Source organism: Mangifera indica, chromosome 9, assembly GCF_011075055.1.
Source record: "Mangifera indica cultivar Alphonso chromosome 9, CATAS_Mindica_2.1, whole genome shotgun sequence".
Taxonomy (NCBI): domain Eukaryota; kingdom Viridiplantae; phylum Streptophyta; class Magnoliopsida; order Sapindales; family Anacardiaceae; genus Mangifera; species Mangifera indica.
The window spans coordinates 4,363,140-4,386,809 of record NC_058145.1 but is presented as its reverse complement, the minus strand read 5'-3'; the positions used below and the strand labels follow the sequence as shown (position 1 = coordinate 4,386,809).

At 33.5% G+C, this 23,670-nt stretch overlaps 3 protein-coding genes across 4 annotated transcripts; all 3 read right to left on the bottom strand.

The window, feature by feature from the left end:
- Positions 1-5,884: 5,884 nt before the first annotated feature.
- On the bottom strand, positions 5,885-8,437 carry LOC123224901 (putative pentatricopeptide repeat-containing protein At3g13770, mitochondrial). Its single transcript, XM_044648662.1, has 2 exons — positions 7,867-8,437; positions 5,885-7,758 (listed from the first exon to the last, which is right to left on the bottom strand). The coding sequence occupies exons 1-2, from the start codon at positions 8,357-8,359 to the stop codon at positions 6,314-6,316; spliced, it is 1,938 nt and encodes a 645-aa protein (XP_044504597.1). The 5' UTR covers positions 8,360-8,437; the 3' UTR covers positions 5,885-6,313.
- Positions 8,438-8,572: 135 nt separating this feature from the next.
- Positions 8,573-13,839, bottom strand: LOC123224902 (exo-poly-alpha-D-galacturonosidase). Its single transcript, XM_044648663.1, has 3 exons — positions 13,113-13,839; positions 9,560-9,891; positions 8,573-9,182 (listed from the first exon to the last, which is right to left on the bottom strand). The coding sequence occupies exons 1-3, from the start codon at positions 13,784-13,786 to the stop codon at positions 8,692-8,694; spliced, it is 1,497 nt and encodes a 498-aa protein (XP_044504598.1). The 5' UTR covers positions 13,787-13,839; the 3' UTR covers positions 8,573-8,691.
- A 266-nt stretch (positions 13,840-14,105) lies between these two features.
- LOC123224903 (transcription factor bHLH48-like) lies at positions 14,106-18,549 on the bottom strand. Of its 2 annotated transcripts, none has more exons than XM_044648666.1 (7): positions 17,618-18,549; positions 17,401-17,529; positions 17,254-17,319; positions 16,110-16,178; positions 15,506-15,577; positions 14,941-15,138; positions 14,106-14,493 (listed from the first exon to the last, which is right to left on the bottom strand). In XM_044648666.1, exons 1-7 carry the CDS (start codon positions 18,116-18,118, stop codon positions 14,473-14,475), a joined length of 1,056 nt encoding a protein of 351 aa, XP_044504601.1. In that variant the 5' UTR covers positions 18,119-18,549; the 3' UTR covers positions 14,106-14,472. The 2 variants fall into 2 exon arrangements, with proteins under 2 accessions (XP_044504601.1, XP_044504599.1); XM_044648664.1 differs by having other exon boundaries at positions 14,106-14,496; positions 17,618-18,547.
- Between the last annotated feature and the right edge of the window lie 5,121 nt (positions 18,550-23,670).

Genomic DNA, 23,670 nt, shown 5'->3' with positions numbered 1-23,670 from the left:
TAGAAAAAAAAAATGAAATTTTTAAAAAAGTTCTGTAGATGCAAAAGTTGTTGGCCTAACCAAAAAAAAAAATTAATTTTTTTACTATATAAACCCCTTCTCCCCCTCCCAAAATTCATGCACTAATTCTCTCAATCTCTCATTCTGCTTAATCTCACATTTTTTCATCATTCTCTCATTTATATAATCTCTAAATCATAATCAATATTTCTCTGTGTATAAAATTTAGTATCTATTCTCGTTATAATTTTGTCAATCAATCATTATTTTTCATTCATCAAAATATTACAAATGAATCAAGACTCAATGGATTTGATTCATTTGAATACTATGACATTGATGATATTATTGATGAGGCATGTGAAACATGAGTACCAAAACATGAAGTGGGATAGTCATAGGCTCGATTGAAAAAAAAAAAAAGCAAAAATCTATAGTGTGGAATCATTTCGATCAAATAGAGGAAAAGGAAAATTAATTCAGTGGGCAATGTGCAAACACTACTATTCATGTTTGACATATGCTAGTTTAAGTGGTATCGGTCATCTTTGCTGACATATTACAAAATATTGTAAAAAAAAATTTCACACAAGAAGAGAGGTTGACAAAAAATTGTCATCATTAGATCACAATTTGTTGGCGATGCCAGTATAAGAAAAAGTCTGACCAATTTCAAATATATTGGAGAAATGTCCAATTTCATCTATGATCAAACTAAAATGCAAAACTACATGGTCATATATGTTGTAACTTTTCACCAACCTTTTTTTTTATGTTGAAGATGAAATTTTAGATTGAATGATATAGAATAGTGTTTAACCCTCTTTTAAAAGAATTTCTAGATCTACTCTTAGGGCAAACTTTATTAAAAATTATGAATTAATAAAATAAAAAATTATAGGAGAACTTTGTAATTTTAGTGGTATTATTTCAATATAACAAATTAGGTCCTAACATACCTATGTACAACTGTCTATTATATTGATTCTAATTGGTGGTTGTGCAAAAAGATAATTGCATTTAGGTAATTAGAATATTCTCATAATGGTGTTACAATTTATCAAACATTAGTGAATTTTTATGAATATAAAATTAATAACTCTATTTTTTCAACTACATTTGACAATGCAAAAAATAATGATAGACTAATTAAATTAATTTTGAATCATATATCTATTCTTTTTAGTGGAAAATTGATTCATATTAAGTATATATATCATATTATTAGTTTAACAGCTTAAGATGGTTTGAGCTTAGTTAAAGATCAAATATCAATAATTAGATATATCATCGCTTACATTTCATTATCTCCATCAGGAATTCAAACATATTATAAATTATGTAAGTCAATAAGGTTAAGACAAAAAAGTTAAAAATCTATGTTAGAACTAGGTGGAATTCAACATACCTTATGTTAAAAGCATGCAAAAGGTATGAAATAGTTACAATACGCTTCTTCAATACCTTATCAAAAGATTTCGAAATTCTTTTTTTTTTTTTTACTGATTATGATTGGGAGATTCTTATGGCTCTAATAAACATGTTAAAGCCCATGAAGACAGTCATAGACCAATGCTCAAGTGTGCATTATCCAATCACATGTTCAATTTTATATAATATGTTTGAAATTAGTGATATTTTAAAAATATATATATATATATGTCTCATAATACTCTTCAAGATATTACTAGACAAACGGAGGATAAATTTAAGAAATATTATAAACAAGTTCCTTTACTTTTTGCTACCATTGTTTTAGATCTTGAGGCAAAATTGTTAGAGTAAAATATTGTTTAGACACTATTAATGAAAATTTATTACTTGCCAATGGTAATAGAATAGATGATGTTCAAAAATAATTATTGAAAATGTATACTATTTATGAAAATAAATATGGAAGGAGGACACAAACTTTTGAATCGAATGTAAGTTCAGGTAGTTCAAGCAAAAAAAGATCACATGTATGGTCACTTTTGTGCAAAGGTAAGCAACCTGTAAGTTAGAGTTCAAATTTTGGTGAGTTTTATAACATATTAAAGCAAAAGGACTTATTTCCACCCAAAGATTAGTCTTTTCCTAAGTTCTCACTTATTAACTTTAAAAATCTCAAACATCTATTCATCTATTAATTTTTGTAGTTATTGTCAAGGATAAAATCGTTATTTAGTAACAATATTAAAAAAAACTAAAAAATTTATTACATTTTTCCCCTAGATTTAAAAATCTAATAATTTTCTCTCACCTAAGGTTTGAAAAGTGACAAATTCAATTTAGAGATTGGAATTTTTTCCAAGTACTTCTCCAACGATTGGAGCTAGCCTTTCCCACCCATCTTTTCTTGGTAGCCAAAGAAAAAAGAAGGGTAACCTCTTTTCAGTTCGTCCAACGCTTGAAGGATGATAAATCTTGGCCACAAGTCAAAGATCCGTGGTGTGATTCATCTCCCCAATGGCATCCGAGCATTTCTCATTGTCATCCAAGTGTCGTTCAAACGTCTCCATCATCATTCAAGCATCATCCCATCATCATTGTGGCTAAATCAAGCATCATGGTTGAGATCGACAAATCATACAATGTCCCCTTTCAAGCGTTGGACAAATCAAAAAGTAGTCTTCCTTCCTTCTTCTTCGATTGCCAATGAAAGATGGATAGGGATGGTCGACTTTGTTCATCAAAGAAGCACCTGAAAAAAATTCCAAACCTTAGGGGGAAATTTGTCACTTTTCAAACTTTGGGTTATGATAAGGGAAATTGTTATATTTTTAAACTTAAAGAGAAATATGATAAATTTTTATTTTTTAAAAATATTTTTGCTAAATGATGATTTTACCTTTAATAGTAACTGAAAAAATAAACAAATGGGTGAGTGTTTAAGTTTTCTAAAGTTAATAAATGAGAATTTGAGAAAAGACTAATTTTTGGGTGGGAATAAGTTTGTTGGCTTTATATTAACATTGATCACTATCAAAAAATAATGAAACAGTATGGTGACACTAACATATTAGATGTTTTAGCATGGTGAAAAACAAATCAAGAAAGTTTTTCTGTGCTTTCCACCACGACACAAGATCTACTAACCTTTTGATGTTTACTGTAGCATCAGAATATGTTTTTAGTGCAAGTGGATGCATGTTGGATGATAGACGATTAAATTTACATCTTAACATGTCGAGACTATGAAAGATTAGGTAAAAGTTGATCTCAAAATAGTTCAAATTACATAATTGGGTTGCAAAAGATATATTTGAAGAATTCAAGAATTTGAAGTTTGAGTACAAGTAGATGGTATGTATGTTGTACTTATATTTGTAATTATACATTATGTAAATGAATTGATTTGTAATATGTTTGAATATTTTTTATCATATACCCATAGTATTAATCTGTCACAAGTGAGAGATTATCAATAAAATATTTGAGATACTATCTTTGGTTTTAGTAATTAGAAAATGATTTTTAATTAATTTTACATAATAATAAAAATTAAAAATATAAGTAGTATTATTTAAATAACAGGCAGTCTCGCATCAAGATTCGATGGTCGGCTCATTAAAGGTTCAAAAAGGCATGACCTTATATATATAGGGTCTTGCCTTGGGCCTTTACAATGAAAGCCCCGCGATTGGGTGTACCTTGGCCTAGCACGACCTGCAAGCACAGTGGGTCACAGTGAAGTCGGCACAACCCATTGTCGTGTGTAAGTTTATGCATGCTCAAATGGTCAAAGTTAATGATATTTCTCTTTTGAGGGTAGCACTTTTGGAAGGGGTTTTACACACTAACAGCCTTGATACATAAAATTTGTCACTATTTTTTGATAGGGTCATTTAACACTATAATAATTTTACCATATTATTTGTGCCCTTGGTCAAAATAATAATAGGATTATGAATGTTTCTAGATTAGCTACCATATGTGCTCATAGGTTTCTCATGATCAAGTTACAAGTTGATTCCCTCATCATGGTTCTACCATGCTAAGAGTATTCATCAAACATATATACACATTCATATGAGTAACAAATGAATACTTATTGTTTATTAATGATAAAATAGATATATCTTAGGATGAAATTACATAGATAAACTTAATAGATAGACTCTAGAGTACCTACTCTAACATCTACCCACTTCAATCGTCCTCTTGGTGATAATGTCTTGCAAGAAACACTCATTAGGAAGAAAAACAAAACTACAATTCAAATCTCTAATCAATTTACTAGTTGAGATTAGGCTACAATTGAAAATGGAAATTGACAAAGCATGATTCAAGTTTTTATTCTTTTTAACTCCATAGTCTTAATTCCATCCATAACTACTCTTTCTTCGTTTGGCATGGTTACCCAAATTGTTGATATTGATTTTGTATTCGATTTTAATGATGCAACTTCTAATACAACATGACCATAGGCTTTACTATCTAAAATCCAACCCTTATGCTTGAAAGAGTTTTCAAAAATATTATAATGAAGTTTATAGTTGGCATTTCTTGCTTATCATCTCCAAGTAGTGATGTCAGCCTTTCGCATTGTTTTTGTAACGGATTTGTTGAATTCACCCAGGGTGTTTTCTATATTGTTTCTTTGTCTTGGTGTTTCGTGGTGGCTGCATATCCCACAGATTTGTTATTCTTTGTTTTGCCAATTTGTTGTTTACTTGATGATCTTTAAATAACCATACTATGTGTGTCCAAATCTTTTACAATGTTCATATCTAGGCTTCCTATTTTGTTCCTTTCCCTTGTTATTTCCAACTTGTACTTTGAAAACAACAATCTCATGTAAAGGTCTCCTTATTGCATTTTTCAGAGGTCAAAAAAGAATATGCATTAGATGATGAGAGCAAAGAATCTTTATATAATAAATTAGATCTCACAATGTTATAAGATTCATTCATCCCAATGTGAAGTTGGTAGAAACTTTATTCTTTCATTTTCTCTCATTGCAACACCACAAAATCATCCTATCCATTCGTTCACACGAGACTTGACAAACCTTGCAAGTTATTCCTATAGTCATCTCATTTTCAGATAATAAAAAGAAATTGTCAATCTCACGTTGTCAGGTATTACTGATCTCTCTTTTAATCTCTTGAATACAAGGACAACTTCCTTGGTAAAATGCCCCCCAAGTTCTTTTCACGTGTCGAGCATTGTGCCATGATAAAGGACACCCTTATGTAGTTCTTTCTTCAGTATCTAGGACATCATCATGGAATTAGAAGTAATCCAGTCCTCTTCTTTTGGGCCAGCAACGAACAAATTCAAAAATTTTCCATCTTCAAAACCAATCTTTGTGTTTAGACACCAATTCATTGATGATGCTTCTTTGCTAATTTAAGTTATTCGTTCCTTTCAAGATATGGGAAACAAGTTGTTTTTCCGATTTACCAGAATTGCTCAAAGTATGGGCTTCGCTTTCTTATTGGATCCTGTTTTGTTGGCTGTTGCTTCGATGGCCATCTTTCCAAAACCGTGATCATGCAATGATATTTCTAACCTTGCACTAATACCATGAAAAAAGTTTGAAGAATTATTTTCTTGTTTCTTTTATGCTTTGCAAATGACATAGTTGTATACAAGATACAAAATAAAAACATACACAAGGGTTCCAATTATAGAAGAAAACTAAGAGCAATATTATACGTATCCATTTGTAAAAAAATATGTATATATTTACGTATATCATTATATAATTGAATGTTATTTTATCATTAATTCAAAATCACTCAATTACATCGTAGTACGCATTAAATATATACTCAAAATGAATACACATAGTTTTATTATTTGTATAAGTGGGACTTCATATTAGATGTCATGTTACTGATCAATCAAATTAAACCCTAACTCCTATCTATAATTGACTACACAAACAATATAAAACTTGTAATAAAATCGACAAAGTTGTGATCATATCACCGGGTGAATTACTTCAGGAAAAATATGAATATCCCACCAATTTATGTTCAGCTCTCTAAAAAGAATGATAATCTTAAAATTATTCAGAAATCTAGAAAAGGAGAATCTTGCGCTTGCATTAACTGTTGCACAAAATCGCTCTGGTAAATGTCTTTCCATATTTACGTCCGATAAACTTTCACATTATTTCATGTCCAACGCTGAGGGCAATAGTTGTCACAGCATCCACACATTCTCAGTTTGTCACATTTGCAGAGCCTTGCCTTAATATATGGATTGCCTTTTCATCTCATTCTTTCTCCAAGTTCTAAAATTTACATCATTTCCCAAACCAAATCCAAAATTACACTCTCAAGGTGGCTAAAATAACATTTCCATTGACAGAATTCAGAAATCACCAGTAGTCTCCACAAGAGCAGATTCCATCAACAATATGATGGAATCGGTTTTTATCCCTTAAAGACACTTTTCGAGCATAAACTTTTGACACAAACTTGGCGAAATTGTGGCAATCCACACAAATCCTGAGGTTTTTTATTAGGTGAATTGGGGTTCCCTCACGAGTATTAACTAGCCCAAAAGTCAAAGCAAGTTTTTCACTGTGACCTAGCAGTACCTTCTCCTTCTGCTCTTCATCCACATCATATAAAACACAACTCAAGTCAGGGGCATAGCCAGCTTCCTTAAACTTGACTGACAACTCTTTCACTTTTGTGTATACCTCTTCCCTCTTTGGGTGGGAACAATCACTTGCATGAAATGTGTGACGCATGTGGTCAAGCTGAATCCAGGTTCTGCCAGGCTCCTTTATCACAGCCTTCTCCTTCATCAGTTCCCTCACAGTTTTAACATCTTCCCATCTCCCAGCAGAAGCATATAAATTTGAAAGAATGACATAATTTCCAGCATTTTCAGGCTCCATTTCCAACAGCCGTTGGCCTACAAATTCACCAATATTAACATTAGAGTGAACTCTACAGGCACCTAACAGACAACCCCAAATAGCAGCAGTAGGTTCAAAAGGCATTTTTTGAATAAACTGAAATGCCTCTTTTACCCGACCAGCTCGTCCAAGCAAATCAGCAACACAACCATAATGCTCAATCTCTGGCCGAAACCCATCTTTAAGATTCACCATCTCACCAAAAATTTCCAGTCCTCTATCTTCCATTCCACCATGGCTACAACCTGATAAGACAGCCAAATATGTGACACTATCAGGTTTAACTTTGTTTTCTTCTGTCATCAAGTCAAAAAGCTCCATCACTTCTCTTCCCATTCCATGTTTACTATACCCCACAAGCATTGCATTCCATGAGATAACAGTTCTCTCAGACATGCTATTAAAGACCCTGAGTGCGTAGGTGAGGTTTCCACATTTTGAGTACATGTCTATCAGGGAGTTTTGAAGTACAACATATGAGGGCACTTCGCACCGAAGAACATGGTCATGAACTTGCTTGCCATGATCCAACGCTGCAAGACCAGATAACGCAGTCAAAACACTGGCATAAGTAACATAATTTGTACTCATTCCTTCCATCTGCAGCTTCTGAAATAGCTCCAGTGCCTCTTCATCGAGACCTAGTTGGGCATAACCAGAAATTATTGCAGTACAAGAAACAACATCCCTTTCTGGCAAGTATTCAAAAACTGCTCGAGCTTCATGGATCCTACCAGCTTTGGCATACATATCGAGAAGTGAACTTCCAACATATATATGGGATTCAAAGTTGCTCTTAATTATAAGAGAGTGGATTTGTCTTCCCAGATGAAACCCAGAAACGCCAGTGCAAGAAGTTAAAACAGTTGCAAAAGTGAACTCATTAGGTCCCGTATCTGCAGAAACGAACACTTCACTATCAGTAACAGGAAAAACTGTAGGTAAACATTATCTACAAATTCCCCCTGTAAGGCAGTGGTCCGAATAGTAGAAATACAAAATACCCGATTTTAACATCTGCAGAAAAAGATTCAATGCTTCAGAGGAATACCCTCGCTGAGAATAAGCCGAAATCATTGCAGTCCAAGAAACCACATTATGCTCACGCATTTCATCGAACACTTGCCTTGCATCACCCAAACACTCACATTTGTTGTAGAAGATAATCAGTCTAGTTCTAAGGTAAACAGGCGGTAGATAACAAGTTTTGATCATGTGGGCATGGACCCTTTGGCCATCTCTAATCGTTCTTCGGTTGAGGCACGCATTTAACAGCGTGTCGTAACCTTCAAATTTCATTTCAATGCCTAAAATGGCCATTTCTAAAAGGGCTTCTGATTGTTTACCGTTGGCGCAAAGAGCTTTGAGAATTTGTGAATTTGGCTTGAGGGAGGACAGGGTTAGTCGATGAGCATATGCTAATGGATTTATGGTGGAAAGAAGATCTAGTTTTTTGGGATGATTGAAAGAGCAATTCATTTTCGAAAGCCATTTCATGTTCGTAATTAGCTGTTATAAGTGCCGAATAAATAATTATAATCTATGAACGGCGACCTTTACGGTCTTACTCTTACAACAACATGGTTTGCCATTTCAACAAACGCTCAGGGGCCTAGCTTTTGTGGACTCTGGCCTTTATAATGCTATACCCCTGGACAAGTATTTAACAGTTATACTGCGGCAGGCAGGGCAGAAATAAGTAACCATGAATATTTTTAATATAGCAACTAACATTCTGAAAAGAATGTGATTGCTCCACTCCATTCCATTATTTCCATAAAAGAAAAACAATCACTCAGGATAGCTTGCTCTGCCATCTTTCTGTTTTGTCATTGTTTGTACAAACCTGAATGGAAATTAAGCAAAGAAATATTAGTTACAGTGGAAGGTCTGAAGTCCAGGGGATTGTTCCATCTCTCTGTTTCATCATCATCGTACCATCTCATGTTTACATTCTCAACTTCAAAGCCTTGTATGTGTTCCATGATGATCCCAGCTGCACTGTGATTTACAAGTCCCTGGCATCCTGGTCTGTAGTCCACCAATCCAGCTGAATAATTTGTCCATCTTTTGTAACTGAGGTTCATGTTAATGAATCTCACATTGCATAGTAGCCCATGGTTTGAACCAGATAAGAAAATGCCATTTTCAGAATTTGCAGTGATGTTGATGAAGAGTAAATTAGAGATTGACCCTTCTGTTGAGTTAGTGTGTCTCGGACAAGTTGTTACATATATCGGTTCTGCTCTCCCCCACCAAGATGGATCATAGTATCTTGTGCTTATATTTATGTTGGAAAAGGTAATGTCGCTTACATTTCCTGTACAAAGTAATCAGTTAATACTCTTTCATTGTCAAGACTATCACGTGAAGAACCAAAAATCATGTTTCTCAAAGCAAATTGAGCTTCAAAGGTGTTTCGTGCTTCTCATTCTACAATCTTACAAAGATTAGACAAATATTATCTTCCAAAATAAAAATCATTGAAATTTCATAATCATCTGATTCCAAAGAAATCAACCAACTAAATAAACCTTTCTCTTCAACTCTGAAAATCTAAATTTCCAAAGATGTATTAACAGTTTAAATGATGCTATAACAGTAGCAACCAAAGATATGTTGTTTTTGAGAGTTTTATTTCTTCTAACTATTAAAAAAGCCCTCACACTGATAAAAAGGAAATTAAGATGATGTTACCTCCATCGCGAATTTGCAGACCTAGGCCCCTATGAGAATCCACAATAGTGATATTGTCAAACAACAGCCCCTTAAAATCATACCAACTAGCACTACCAAGTTTGATTGCAGAAGATTTTGTCCTGATCCAACAATCTGTAGCTGTCAAATTATGGAGGGGGCCTGTGTATGTCTTCGGACAGATTGCATCATCTCCTGTATCAATCTTGCATCTTGTAATCACAGTGTTATTTGAATCCTCGATATCTATTCCATCATTGTTAGGTGTATTAAAGTCTCCATAAATAGAAATATCATGAATTGATGTGTTTTCACAACGTACTATGTGCAAACTGCAATAACATAATCTACATGTCAGACAAAAACACAAAATCTAAACACATCCAAATCCAAGGGATGGATAAATTGAATTGACTGCATAATAGAGTATAACACATTTCCTTTAACCAATACTTTCAAATACATATTCCCGAGACAAATGATTCAAGATTCATGAACAACAATCAGAACATCATAATGAACCAATCCAATATCTAAACTACAGAGTTAGCAAATCAAATGCAGTTCAAGGTTTGTCATCTGATGCAAGATAAAACATGTTAAAATTACAAACAAAAGAAGTTAACCATTAAACCACATTAAACACTAAATCATATTACTTTCGGGGGGCATTTGGTTTGAGAAATATTTTATTATTAAAATGAGAAGTTTATCTTGAAGATAAATTATCTTGAGGATTACTGGATATAAATTATTACTCTATTTGATAAAATTTGGTAAAAGTGGATAGGTATAAATAATTATTGTGTTTGGTTAGAAGTAATAAAAAAATTCTAGTATATTGTTTTACTAAAATGCCCTTAGGTTTAATTATTCTAAAATATTTTTTATGTTATTTGTTATATTCATTGAAAATGAAATCATTTTTACCTTAAAATAATTAATATATAAAGATATAATTATAATAAAATCAAGATTACCTAGGTAATTATTTAATACTTAAAGTAGAGGTGGTAATCAGATTATCTCTTATATTATCTGCTATATCACTATTAATAATAAATGATTACTAAATCGTTTATAACTTATAAACCAAACAAAGTAATGTAAGTAACAAAAGAAATATTACCAGAGTAATTTTTATAAGTCTTTAACAAAACGCCCCCTCAGGTTTTCTAATTAAGATAACCAAAATTTATGATGCTTACATAATTAACCAAATTTTCAAACTCTATAACCATATAACCAGCAAAAGCCATTTTTTCAAAAATGTCCTCATCCTCCATTTTCCACCATTTTCAAAAAATCAAATGACTTTGGAGACAATTTAAACTTCAAAAAAGATCAAATTATTAGTATTTTCCACAGATCAAGTGAAGATTTAACAAGGATTTTGAAGAGTATTGACTAAAAAAGTGGTGGGAGACTAAACCAAACCACATGATCATTCCTCATTGTTGAAGTGATTTTCACATTGCAAAATGGGCAAGCATGTTAGTTTTTGATACTTGATTTTATTTGAAAAGACTTGTTTCATGGTAAATGTTTGAGTTACGTTTTTGCAAAATGTTAGGGTTTGGTTTGATTTTCGTTTTTCTGTGTTCATTTACTGAAATTATTGGTGTTTTGGTTGTTGGTGGTGTGGATGTTGTTGTATTTGATGCATGCAGAAGTGTTTTGGTTGTGCTTGTTGTAAAACTATAGAATTGCAAGTTAATCAATTGTTGGCGTAAAGTCTTTGTCTATCAGCACATTTCTAGTGAGTCAGCATAATAATTTGACATCAACCCAAAACACTTATAAAATACATTGCTTTTGAATGGCATATGTTTTTGTGAGTTACCATAAAAAATTACTAACCCAAAACAGTTATAAGATGTTTTGTATGCAGTTGGTGTATTTTTTAGGAGTTAGCATAAAATTATTACGCCAATCCATAAAACTTACAAAATGTTCTGTTTTGGTTAACATAGGTTCAGTGAACTGGATTAAGAACATTAAGCCAACTCATAACACTTACAAAATTCTTTGTTTAAAGTTGGTGTATTTTTAGCAAGTTAGTGTAAAAAACTAAACCAACCCATAACACTGATAAAACGTTTTGTTTTCAGTTGGAGTAATTATCACGCCAGGTATCAAGAATCCTTCTATAAAATACATTCTTGATAATGAATTGTTTAATTTAATTTTCTCACATCATAACACAAGTTATACCATTATTCGCCCATAAATCTTATAACAATACTCACATTAACTATAAACCAATACAACATCAAGACACATTCAGTCTAAGTCATGATAAAAAATAATAAAATGAAAAAATATATAGATTAATGTAAGATCAATCTTGTTATCTAGATCTAGCGATTTTTCTTATTTGATATTGTGTTTTTAGTGTGATAGACTGCAATTTAGAGTTTGAAAATGATAGGGTTTTGGGTTAAGTGTTCTGAGGTTAAAGATGAAGACAAAAATGGAAGTTGGTTTCATTGGTATAGGGTTGAAATTTTAGTTAATCACATAAAAACCCTCAAATTTTTTTGTTAATAATTAACTTTTTTTTTTTTCATATGAAGCTATGCAGTTTGATAAGCCAAATTGTCCCCCAGACCTTTCTAGTGAAAAAAATTAAGTTCTCACAATTCAAATTGCTTCTAAAAACACTTTTTTATTAGTTATCATGCATGCACATTACTGCACCTAAAACTTTGCTTCTGTTTAATGTAACTGGAGAATCTATACTGAGCAACATAATGCAGAGAAAGTGGAATAAATTGTCTCGCAAGTAACTTCAAAATTTAAGGGAAAGTGTGCTAGTTAGTGGATTTCACATATTTGATCACTTAATTAATTAATTACTATGAAATTATTTTGAAGTGATATAAAAAACTTAAAGCAAATATCTCAGTATGGCTGAGCTCAAGAATAAATTTGGATGCTATTCTAAAAATTAATTCAAATCTGAAAACAAAAAATCTTAATTTTCAAATTGATATTCAACTAAACAAAAACAAAAAATCAATTCAATAAATAGTACAGCAACAGAAAAGAATACTAAACAGTATGTGATTAACATTTCTCTGAAACAAAATGGTCCACTACTGTGAGTAAAGTGACAAAGAGGATGACATTAACACTGCAATGTCATCCTCTTGAGCACATTGACGATTGCAACTTGCCATTTAAAACAAATGGGCATCCTTAAGCTGAGTCCATCACACTTTTGCAGGGCCTATTTAATAAGTGACACATAAATGTTGATGAATTTGGAACACTAAACCCTCCATTGTCACAGGGCTATTCAACCTCATCAATTTATCTCAATTTTGCTTGTTGGGTTTCTATATTCAGTGCATTTAAAATTCTACTTTGTTTTTTTAATTGCGACTTCATAGCTACCATATGTGTATATATTTTAGCCTAATCTAAATATTGATCATTGAACTATGAAACTACAAATAGAACCCTAAAAACAGTAATGATGCAAACTATAAACTTGCCAAAGCTCAAAGTCAATTTCTAGAATGAAAAGGAAAAGGCAAACAATACTGACCACCAGTAAGCCGGCTCTCTTAACCTAACGCCCCAAATATTGACGTTCTTGCAATTCAGAAATCCCACCAATCTTGGCCTACACTCATCACCCGAGCAAGCACCAGTTTGGTTCCAACTCACCATCACATTTTTCTTCTCGTTTTTTTTCACAACAAACTTAAGCCCTTGACCATCTATGACTCCTCCCCCCGTTATCCCAACATCAATCGCGTTCTCCGCCATCACCACGTACCATCTAGACGACTCTTTTGGGTAGTCTTCTATCTCCGTGCCACCCAGAAGCACAGCATCTTCTTCGATGTTCAGGATCACACGGGATTTCAGGTGTATGGTGGCGGTTAAGTATGTGCCAGGTGGGAACGTCACGTGACATGGAATTGTGCAGGGACATGCGTCGATGGCCGACTGAATGGCGACGGTGTCGTAGGTAAGACCATCTCCGGTGGCACCGAAGTCGGAGACGCAGAGTGTGATGGGAGGAGAGTGGGTGGAAATCGGAAGTTCGATAGTGGGTGATGAGGTGTCAAAAATTGATCGGGTGAGAGGGAATGAGATTAGGAGCGTTATTATCGTGACTAATTTGGGAGATAAAGTAACCATTTTCTTATTGGAGTCGTTGGCTGAGCAACCTTTTAAGTGCGAGTGCTTGTGCTTGACGATATACTGTGGCATTAACTTACCCTTTGAGGTTTGGTTTCTTCAATTATGTTCTCGTTTTTGTTAGGTGAGAAGCAAAACAAATAAATAAATAAACAAATATGAATTTAATTACTGTATTTAGGCGCATAATCAATATCAAGATCAAATTTTTGTGGAGTGATAATCTACACATAATGATCCTAGTTCGGTTTAGAATTAGAAGGACCATTTATTATGGTCAAAATTACTCGTTGATCTGAAGAATTACCATGCGACGCTAGTCTAACAGTAAAAAGATCGATGGTAAAAAAAAGGTCAATGTTAAACTAAAATAACATAAATAACCATAAGATTGCAGCACAAAAGTTTTTTATTACGATATAACTCAATCAATCATCTCAGAATTCTGAATAAAATCAATCATCTCAGAATTCTGAATAAGATTGAATGATTCTATCCAAATATATATATAAATAAGACGTTCTCATCTCCAAACTCCAATACAGAGAAACATGGGTTTCCATCTTCACTCCAATGAATAGAAGACATGAAAACGCAAGAGAAATTATGAGGCCTCCCCTCGACTAACTGCTATAATTATGATTGATATTTATACAATAAAATGTTGAGGCATCCTCTCAACTAACTATTATAGTTGTGACTGATATTTATACAATACTAGCTACCGTGGAACTTCTTTGGTCTTCATAGCTCCATTTTCAATTGATTTGAGTGCAGAGCTGCTGTGCCACAGTGCAAGTTTGAAGTTAGACTCATAATTTCATAATCAACAGAGAGAAAAAACTTATGGCAATTGTATCTTTATTTTTTCATAAGACTAATGGGTTCTGCTTCTAAAGACACTAACATAAATCCCGATGTCAATAAATATCAAATTCTACATATAAATTTAGATTTATAAAAATTTGCAAATTACAAACAAACAAGTTAGCCTTCAATATATCATATGAAATGACAATCCATTCCACAGCAAACTGAGAGATCAGGGTTTATTTAGACATATGAATAGTAATAAAATGAATATTACTTTTTTAAGTCATTGCTTTTAAGAGTTGGGAATTCATTTAAGAAAATGGGACTGGTTTAAATCCTCTGTCCATTGGTAATCAAGTGTAAGGATTAAATAACAAAATTCAGTTCCCAACTGAAAATAATTTTTTGTCTACCTGAATTTGCTGAGTCATAGGTGAGTTTTCCGGAGTAACAAAGTGATGGCTTTCTTCTTCTCTTCCCCAAATAGGCTGATGATGTGCATTCAAATGCCATTGCTGTTGATATTGTTGCCAGCTTGCATTGATTTGAACCTCAGGAGACATTAGAGGCATAGACATGTTGGAAAAGTTACCGTCCGTTAAGGATCCACTCTGCAGGTATTTAAGAAGAGTTGTAAATGTTAGTGATACTGATACCAAAGGTTGTCTGATGAACAGAACAATACATTTGGCAGGTGGAAAAAGGGTGGTCCAAGTCTGACCCACTCCCACACCCATATTAGTGAAGAGAAATACTCCTAACATTCTGGATAGGAGTCTCATCAGATATGCTATATTATAACTACAAAAGTTCTTGTTGCCCAGTCCACCAACAGAACAGATTATATGCCGTTTACTGATGGAAATTAGTATTACTAGGAATATGAAAAACAATCCAGCTACAATATCATCAATTAGAAATTACACCCATGGAAAAGCTACTTGTTGAAATAAGATGAAAAGAGGAAATGTATATTACTTCTGAAGCCAATATATTGTCAAAATTGGCATCAATTCTTGGATTCACTGCTGCAAGTCTCATTGATAAGAACTGAAGACAAAAAGAGATACAAATAGAATAAGATCGCAATAATAAAAGCAATAACAGATAATGAAAATATTATCAGGACAATATAAATACACGAAGCTTGCTAACTACATCTGACGTTTCTTCTTCATCATATAGGGGTTTAACTTTTACCTGCCACTGTGGCAATGGATTAGTTGGGAGCAATTCATTTCTTTTTAGTTTTGAAAAAAATAAGGCTAATGCCAAAAAATGAGAACTAAATGATGAAATAGGAAGACTAATTTCTAGCCATTTCACTTTCTATATGTTCTTTGCAAGAAAATTTAGTACAAAAAAATGCCACCTAAAAGTTTGAAAATAGGAAGACAATAATTTTTTTAAACCCAAAAATAGTGCGCTTAAGGTGTTGAAGGTCACATCTTCCGGCATAAACCCTATTCTAAAAACATTCCATAAAAAATCTTTGTATCTCATTTGTCCAGAAGAAAAAAGGAAAAAAGAGATAGGAAAATGAAAAGATAAAAGATTGATGACTGGGATTTTCAAGTCTGACCTCCACTTGACGCTGCAGCAACTGCACATGATTGATGATCTCATCTAAAACTAAAGCTGTACCAGAAATCTGCAAAGCAAAGACTTTCCTCGTCAAACACTATCAAATTTAGTATCAACTTCAATGTCAAAAAGAGTTTCAGTTAACTCAATTCTTGAAATGATTTATAGGGAACATTAAAACCGATTTCTCATCCTCCTCAGTCAGATTAAACATAAAATGAGGTTAATGCAGGCAATTTGCTATATTGCAATACAATGCATTGACCCCTCATGTATAAAAACAAGACCTTAATGATTTTGATTAAAAGGATGCTAATCATTTTACAAAGACCATACAGGGCCCCAAGTATTAATCGGCCCTACATATGCTAGAACTTGCAAATTATAGATGACATAAAATATGCCATTATTTATCACCCAAACAAAAGGATGCAAGTAGAAAAAACGTTCAGTTTCATTGGCCAAGTTCAATCATAAAGTCTTTGCTAATTTACTTAAACTTCACTGTCAAAACAATCTTGCCCAAGTAAAATCCGAGTCCATGTCTAATCTCAATCAATTAACTGCATCAGATCAAGGCCATTAACAAAGAGGGAAGTGAGTTTGGCAACTGGATTTGTCAAAGAAGCCATTCTATTGTCCTCCATTTATCACCATCCTCATTAGCGAAAGGTACCAAACTTATTCAAGAAGATAGTACCATAAACGTTTCTTATGGGCATCAAACTTTCCATTTCAATGAAATGGGACCCAAAAGCAATTTCATCCGATACAAGTCCACTGTACTTGTCTCCCAAGCGCTTCAATACAGCTAGCATTCCCACATTACTTAGATTTACCTGTCTAATGCCCAGCAATGGCGTTCTCGTCATTTAAACCAGCAGTCCAAAGCATTATTGCGAAACTGACGTTGAAAAGGACTTGTAAAAACTCAACCCAAATATCACGTTAAAATTTTGAAATTACCGTATTGCCACTTGACAACACCATCTTGACAGAAGCATTCCCCACTCAAGTGAAAAGGAGTGACAAGGACAATACCGTTACTTAAAAAAGAGCACATAGCCTAAAAATATAGAATTATCGCTTTTGGAAAAGAATATTCTTAATCTAATGATTAATTAATCAAATTACAAACTAACCTTATCGCATCCTGGGACCAGTTCTTGTAGCAGCTTCATTCGTGCATTAATCTTCTCTCTCCTCGCCTGTGATAATAAATCAATTAAATGATTAATCATCACTAAATAATGATTAATCAACGCCTAATTAATTATTGAGATTATTACTCTCTCAGCTAAGCTATGGCTATCTGTGGCTTGACCACGACGAGCTCGAACGTGAACGTATGGAAGCTTCTGCGCATCTACGCTGCTATCGTTTGCACCGCTTTTGCTCTTCTTTGTCGCTACTTTGACCTGTGATAACACAAATTAAGAAATTAATTTACAGCTAATTGCCACTTAAAGACAAACACTAGAAACCCTAACATCATTGTTTGTTCACCTTCTTATCGCACTCTTTTCTCTTCACCGATCTCTTATTCTCCGCCGGAGGTGATGAATTGGGGTTGTTGGAGTCTGATTCTGCTGGCTCGTTCTTTACTTTCCCGAGATCCCCGCTTGAATTTGACGGCACCGACTCCGTGGTTTCCGGAGTGTTATTTCTGTTATTATTTTTTTCATTCAATCTCGCGGCGCGTCCAATCAAAGCTATGTTAGATGGAAAAGTCAAGTTTGCTCCAACGGGGAAATGATAGGGTGGGCAGTGAGCATCGGCGGTGACTGTGTGGTTGTTTGAGTAAGCAGGCGCAGCAGAGTCCTCGGAATCACGAGAGTAGTGGAGGAGTTTCACGGCTTGTGGGGTGGGCAGCTCGAGGAGTGCAGTGAAGGAGCTTGCATTTTCTTGTGGCACGGCCATCAACTGTTGAATTTCTTCGTTGAATTGGAATGAATCGAGGGCGTTCGGGTCAAGTGAGGGTCCAATTGCACTGGATCTGGGTTCCATTGAACCAAAACGAGGAAGAACCAGTTGGAAAGACGTTCAGAACTTGAGAGAAATTGATGGTCTAAAAGGAGAGGGATGCGGACTAGAAGAGTTTAAATGATTGCTTTGTGGTTTGCTTATGTTATGCTTTTTCTCTCTGTGTGTAGGAGATTACTTCTCAGCCATTTGAAGTAGAGAGAAAGCAACGTTTCTCCGTTGGATGTTTTGAGCGAAATTATACGGAATCTTTTACGAGAAAGAGCGTAGTGAGCTTCAACAGAGAGGACCAGTTGGTTGAAATTAGGAGAAAGAAAGTACTAGAGACCGGGTGAGGTTGGGTCCTACCTTCACATGTATTTCGGAGATCAAGATCCATGTAATCAGATCCAGCCGTTCGATTCATCGGCCAAAAGACAAACCGTTTTCTTTGACTGCTACGTTATGATGAACTTTTTATTTGGTTCCTATTGCTATCTTGAGCATGGATTAAGAAATCATATCCATCTTATTATTAATTAAGTAGCTTTTTCGTCTTCCTAATTAATTTTTTAATTCAATGATTAAATAAATAAATCATTAAGATTTCAGGAATAGATTAACAGGATAACACATGCAGCAGGTTTAAGCATCAGTTGATTTGATAAATAACCTAATTAGTTACCTTACCTGTACGAGGCCATAACCGGAGCGAGCCTCGTTGCGTAAGCTATAGTTTCGCTCCCATAGGGTGGGGACCGGACACGAATCGGGATCAGACACTGTTATTAAACACAGAAGATGACCCATCGCTTTCTTGCATTTACATGCAATCTAAAAAATAATAATAATAATAATATTTTTATTTTTACAGTCCGCCCTATATGATAGGTAGAGGATTTGACTCTCCAGTTTGACCGCCTCAAATGGAATAACAATTAAGGCCACTTACTTGCCAATTCGCTCACTCCCTTGGGAAATTCAGTTCGTAGCATTTATTAATGGGTCATTTGTCGTTGTAAAAGTTTGGTAACGAACTAACAGATATTTCACAATTTTAGAGTACTTAAAAAATATTTTTTGTAAATAAAGGCCATAAAGGAATATTTGTACTAAAATGTTAATATTATAATTACAGCAGTTAGCTTTTAATTTAATAAAATCAAAATAATCTCTTAAAATTGATACTAATTAGAAAAGATTTTTTGGTTTTAGTATTAAATTTTAAAGAAGAAATTAACGACACTTAGCTTTTTTTTGTTGTACAAATCATAATTGTTTCCTTGGTAATCACAATCTTTATTTGTTTTGTTTAAGAGTCGCTATTGAATGTTAAAAGTTAAAACTTCAATTCAATATATATATATAAAAGTTGATAGAAACATAGTTTCTGACAATGGAAAGGCTAATGAGAGACACTTCTACACTTGATTTATCACTTTAGTATTGTAATATAACATCTAATTTATATTATTTAGGTAATATCACTATTTTGGATATAGATCATATTAAAAATTAACTGTTTATTTTATTTTTAAGTCTCTTCACATTCTTACACTTAATTCTATAACAGTTTAATGTACTTTTTATTAGTGTAAATCTCATCTCCAACAATTTGGTGCTAAAATTTTATATTACTAAAGACTCTTCTTTATTTTGGTAATAACATTCCTTTCTTTTCTCAATTGAACTTTCTCCAATGGTATCCTATAAAAGAAAAGCTACAAAATCTATTATTGCCACTAATTGCATCTATAAAAGCAATCTTTGCCATAATTCCCTATCTCAAGAACTCAACCTCATTGGAAAATAGCCTAATCCTATGACCAGAGGGTACCCATTTATGCCCTTAGAGGTGGTGGCACAATTAGCTAATCTAACAAGTGTAATTCAAGTGTTTATCCAACTACTCAATGTTGTTGTCCTAACAACACTTATGGGGGCATCAGTTCCCCCAACAATAACCAACGTGATGTCTTACTTTTCACGTATGAATACTACAAGTCTCTTTGAAAGACAACAATAGGTAACTCTTATGGTGAGGGTTATGTCCCCTATTTGGTATGTAGACCAAAACTCGCGTAGAAAACTTGTCATGCCCAATCATTACACTAACGTTCCACATGTAGACTTGAACTCATGGAATAATGATGTTGACCTACGACATGCAACCCTTAACTCATGTCATGACAAGGATAATTATTCGTGGCCCACAAGTTCTCCTTAACCTCCACAATTGACCTTTTAAGTGTTAGTATTCATGGACTCAAAATATAATAGATTGTAATGGAAGTATAAATTAAAATTTTATATATAATAGTCATCCATGATTTCAACAAGATTAGTTTATGAGACAAAATATGCATAGTTTGAATATATAAAACATTCGTAGGGTCTATTTAGTGACTTACTCACGTTTGGAGGTTCTTTCGTCTTTTAATGGAAATTTGACAAGAATATACTTTCGATCTAAGATTGGATGGCAATAAGATGATCCATATGAAACACACAAGCAAAAGAGACTGTAAGGGACATTTAGAGTCTACTAGAACCCCAAAGAAAATGAAAAACATGTTATAGAGTATAAAGAGTGTCAAAAAGTTCATATAGATTGCAATACAGTCTGTTCATGTACAAACTCATTAATAAGTGTTTCAAAAGGGTGAAATACACATTACAAGCATGATATAACTGGGATAGTTATATGACACATCATTCAAATGAGCGTTCATTAAGTATGTATGATCATTCATGTTATATTGTATCTATCAGAATTCCACGATTGATTCTTGGGATATATGATATAATATTAAATAAGGTCACCTAGGGAAAAGGAATGGCCATTCCTTTAACTTGAAAGTTCATTCATCTGACTTGAAATTTATCGAATATTTAAATATCTTCTATACAATCTAAATAAGGTCAATTCTCAATATTTCATTACAACCCCTCTATTTATGGGTTATTGTAGTTTGGTCTATTAGGTAGATAAAATCACACTTAAGTTAAAGCTCAAAATTGTCATCTTATATTCTAGACATGATTCACTTTAAATATCCCAACGTCTCCTAATCTCATGGTCTACCCTTTTGTGTATGACTTGTGAGCTCTTCATCATGTTAGTAATGAGTAGTTTCGTGACAAATCGACAATCTATAAACCATTTGCACATACACCAAGAATGGTTTCTACCAAGGACATGTCTACCCAAATGATGAAATGTCAGTGATAGATAGACATGGTTGAGGGGCATGCCAGGTTAGGTCGAGTTGGCTTTGGCATAGCTCACCATGTTAGGCCAAGGTCCATATAGGAGTAGGCCTTGCGGGATGAGCCAACCTATATAAAATTAAGGCTCGTAGGCCTTGTCATAGGTTAGCCTGATTTTTTATTTAAAAATTAATTATTAAATTTTACTAATTTAATACGACCGAAAATTGTAAGTGGTAGAGCAATCCTCCAAATAACATTTTATATTTATTTTCAAATGATGTAAAATCATTTTCTATTATTTATTGTCGTATATAATTAAAGGAAATTCTTTATTTTATTGGTAACATTGCATTGGAGTTTTTTCTTTGATTACATTTTCTTGATTTATTATATGTTTGAGTTGAAACAATTATTGCTTATATGCTCTGTTGTAACAACCACAGATAAGTCCAAGGGCATTTCAATATTTTTTCTTGTTCTAAATAGAATTTTTAAATGTTCTCCAAAGTGATATATAGTCGTGTATCATTAGCAAATTTGAATTTTTAGATAAGATTGTGATCATGGCAAGATCAAGTGTTGTCTTAGTTGTGCGACGGGACACATGCCTGTGTATCACATATAGTAGGCAAAAATAAAAATGTGTTTAACCTAATTCTCTCACATTATTCTCATCGAGCTACACCCTAAAAAAAGTGAGTAGAGAGATAAAAGTGCTTTGGTCGCCGAAGGAAGCCATCGATCGTTAAAAATCCTTGTAGCCACGCGAAGAATTGCTTGTACATAGAAAGACAAGTAAGTTGGTTCCCTCCTTAATTGTTAAAGATGTTTATAATGATTGTTTGCATTCTGATGATCAAATGACAACCTTCTGGATGTTGTATATATGTCTTGATGAATGTATATGTGTGTTAATTGATGTATGAATTAGGTTGAATTCATTCCATAAATTCTATAAATGTGTTAGCTAAGATTAAGCTATAATTTGATAATTGAGACTGTATAATCCAAAATTGTTGCATCTATTAAGTGTTTTAATTAGAGAAAGGTATGTATAACTACCTAGTGACATGTTTAGATCAATTGTGTGTGCTTGGATTGCAGGAAATAGCACAAAATAGTTAGATTCAACAATTTTGCGATAGCCAGATCACGACACACGGTCATATATGGTCTCATTTACACTTATGTGTCCTTAGTTTAAATAAGGAAATTTCACAAGTTTTGCATGCTCGTTCTAAGGAAAGGCATACATGACCGTGTATGACTTTTCAAAAGTGGATGCCACATTTAAAAGAGACAATAGGGGTCTACCTTAGATACACACTCGTGCAGTTAGTAAAAAGAACCATTTTACACTTAATTTAAGTACAATGAAAGGGAAACAAGTGAAAAAGGAAGGGATAAGAGATTTTATAAACAAAAACAAGCTAGATAGACTAGAAAAAATGTCTGACTATGTGAAAGATTGCACAAGAGCTCAATCAAGTTAGATCCAAGTCAAAAATCATGCCCTTGTATGAAGAGGTACACGTTTGTATGTGATCAACAAAATTTGAATTGGGGATAAGGATTAGTTTCGTGGTGATTTTAGAAACTATCATAAATGTGTAACAATAGGCATGCTCGTATGTATGATGGCACACGGTTGTGTGTCATTTGTTCCTAGTAAAAATAAAAGAGGTATGGCGATCTGTTTGGCTTATTTTTCTTTGATATTTCATATTTTTAAAACACAATAGAGAGAGTTTGAGAGTCTTCTGAAGTCTAGAAGGACCAAAGGATTGTTGGGGAATTCATATGTGCCACATGAAGATAGACGAACGCCAAAAAAGAGGTAAGTACGATGATCTTTTTATGGTGAATGGATTTCTTTTTGGATGATCTAATGATGTTGTGTTTGCATATGTTGTTAGAGAATTATTGCTTGATGATGATGTTATTATGCTTTTAGTATTACAATAACACTTGTGATTGATGTGTAGTTAGAGTCATGTTCTTTGTGAGTTTACATCCTTGCAAATAGAACAAATTATGATTCATTTGGACAGGTGGTTTTACTATAATGATCTATTAATGAATACAAATTTGGATTGAGGATTTTGTGTGTGATTACGAATACCTAATTTCCTAGAAGTGGTTAAATGTTTGCTTAAGGATAGAGAATTTAAAGCATGCTAAACTGAATTCGTAAGCTTGTATGGTTGAAATGATCATGTTTACCTACGATTTTGCTTTGATGACATGTTAAAATACGCTTAGACTCGATACTCAATGGAATTGGGTGATTGGAAGTTGGTTTTTAATAGTCGGAGATCGATATTCAGATGAATTTGCAATCTACAGAAACAATGACATATGCGCATATAGATTAGATCGTGGTT

What these genes read in the sequence shown, in the direction of transcription:
- LOC123224903 (XM_044648664.1), bottom strand. Translation starts at nt 18,118, where the DNA reads ATGGAACCCAGATCCAGTGCAATTGGACCCTCACTTGACCCGAACGCC. An exon ending in GCCATAGCTTAGCTGAGAGA is followed by an intron (nt 17,320 to 17,400) that starts GTAATAATCTCA and finishes TTATTATCACAG; the next exon opens with GCGAGGAGAGAGAAGATTAA. An exon ending in CTATGACTCAGCAAATTCAG is followed by an intron (nt 14,497 to 14,940) that starts GTAGACAAAAAA and finishes ACTGTGGCACAG; the next exon opens with CAGCTCTGCACTCAAATCAA.
- LOC123224901 (XM_044648662.1), bottom strand. Translation starts at nt 8,359, where the DNA reads ATGAAATGGCTTTCGAAAATGAATTGCTCTTTCAATCATCCCAAAAAA. An exon ending in TCTGCAGATGTTAAAATCGG is followed by an intron (nt 7,759 to 7,866) that starts GTATTTTGTATT and finishes TCGTTTCTGCAG; the next exon opens with ATACGGGACCTAATGAGTTC.
- LOC123224902 (XM_044648663.1), bottom strand. Translation starts at nt 13,786, where the DNA reads ATGCCACAGTATATCGTCAAGCACAAGCACTCGCACTTAAAAGGTTGC. An exon ending in AGAGAGCCGGCTTACTGGTG is followed by an intron (nt 9,892 to 13,112) that starts GTCAGTATTGTT and finishes ATGTTATTGCAG; the next exon opens with TTTGCACATAGTACGTTGTG. An exon ending in TCTGCAAATTCGCGATGGAG is followed by an intron (nt 9,183 to 9,559) that starts GTAACATCATCT and finishes TACTTTGTACAG; the next exon opens with GAAATGTAAGCGACATTACC.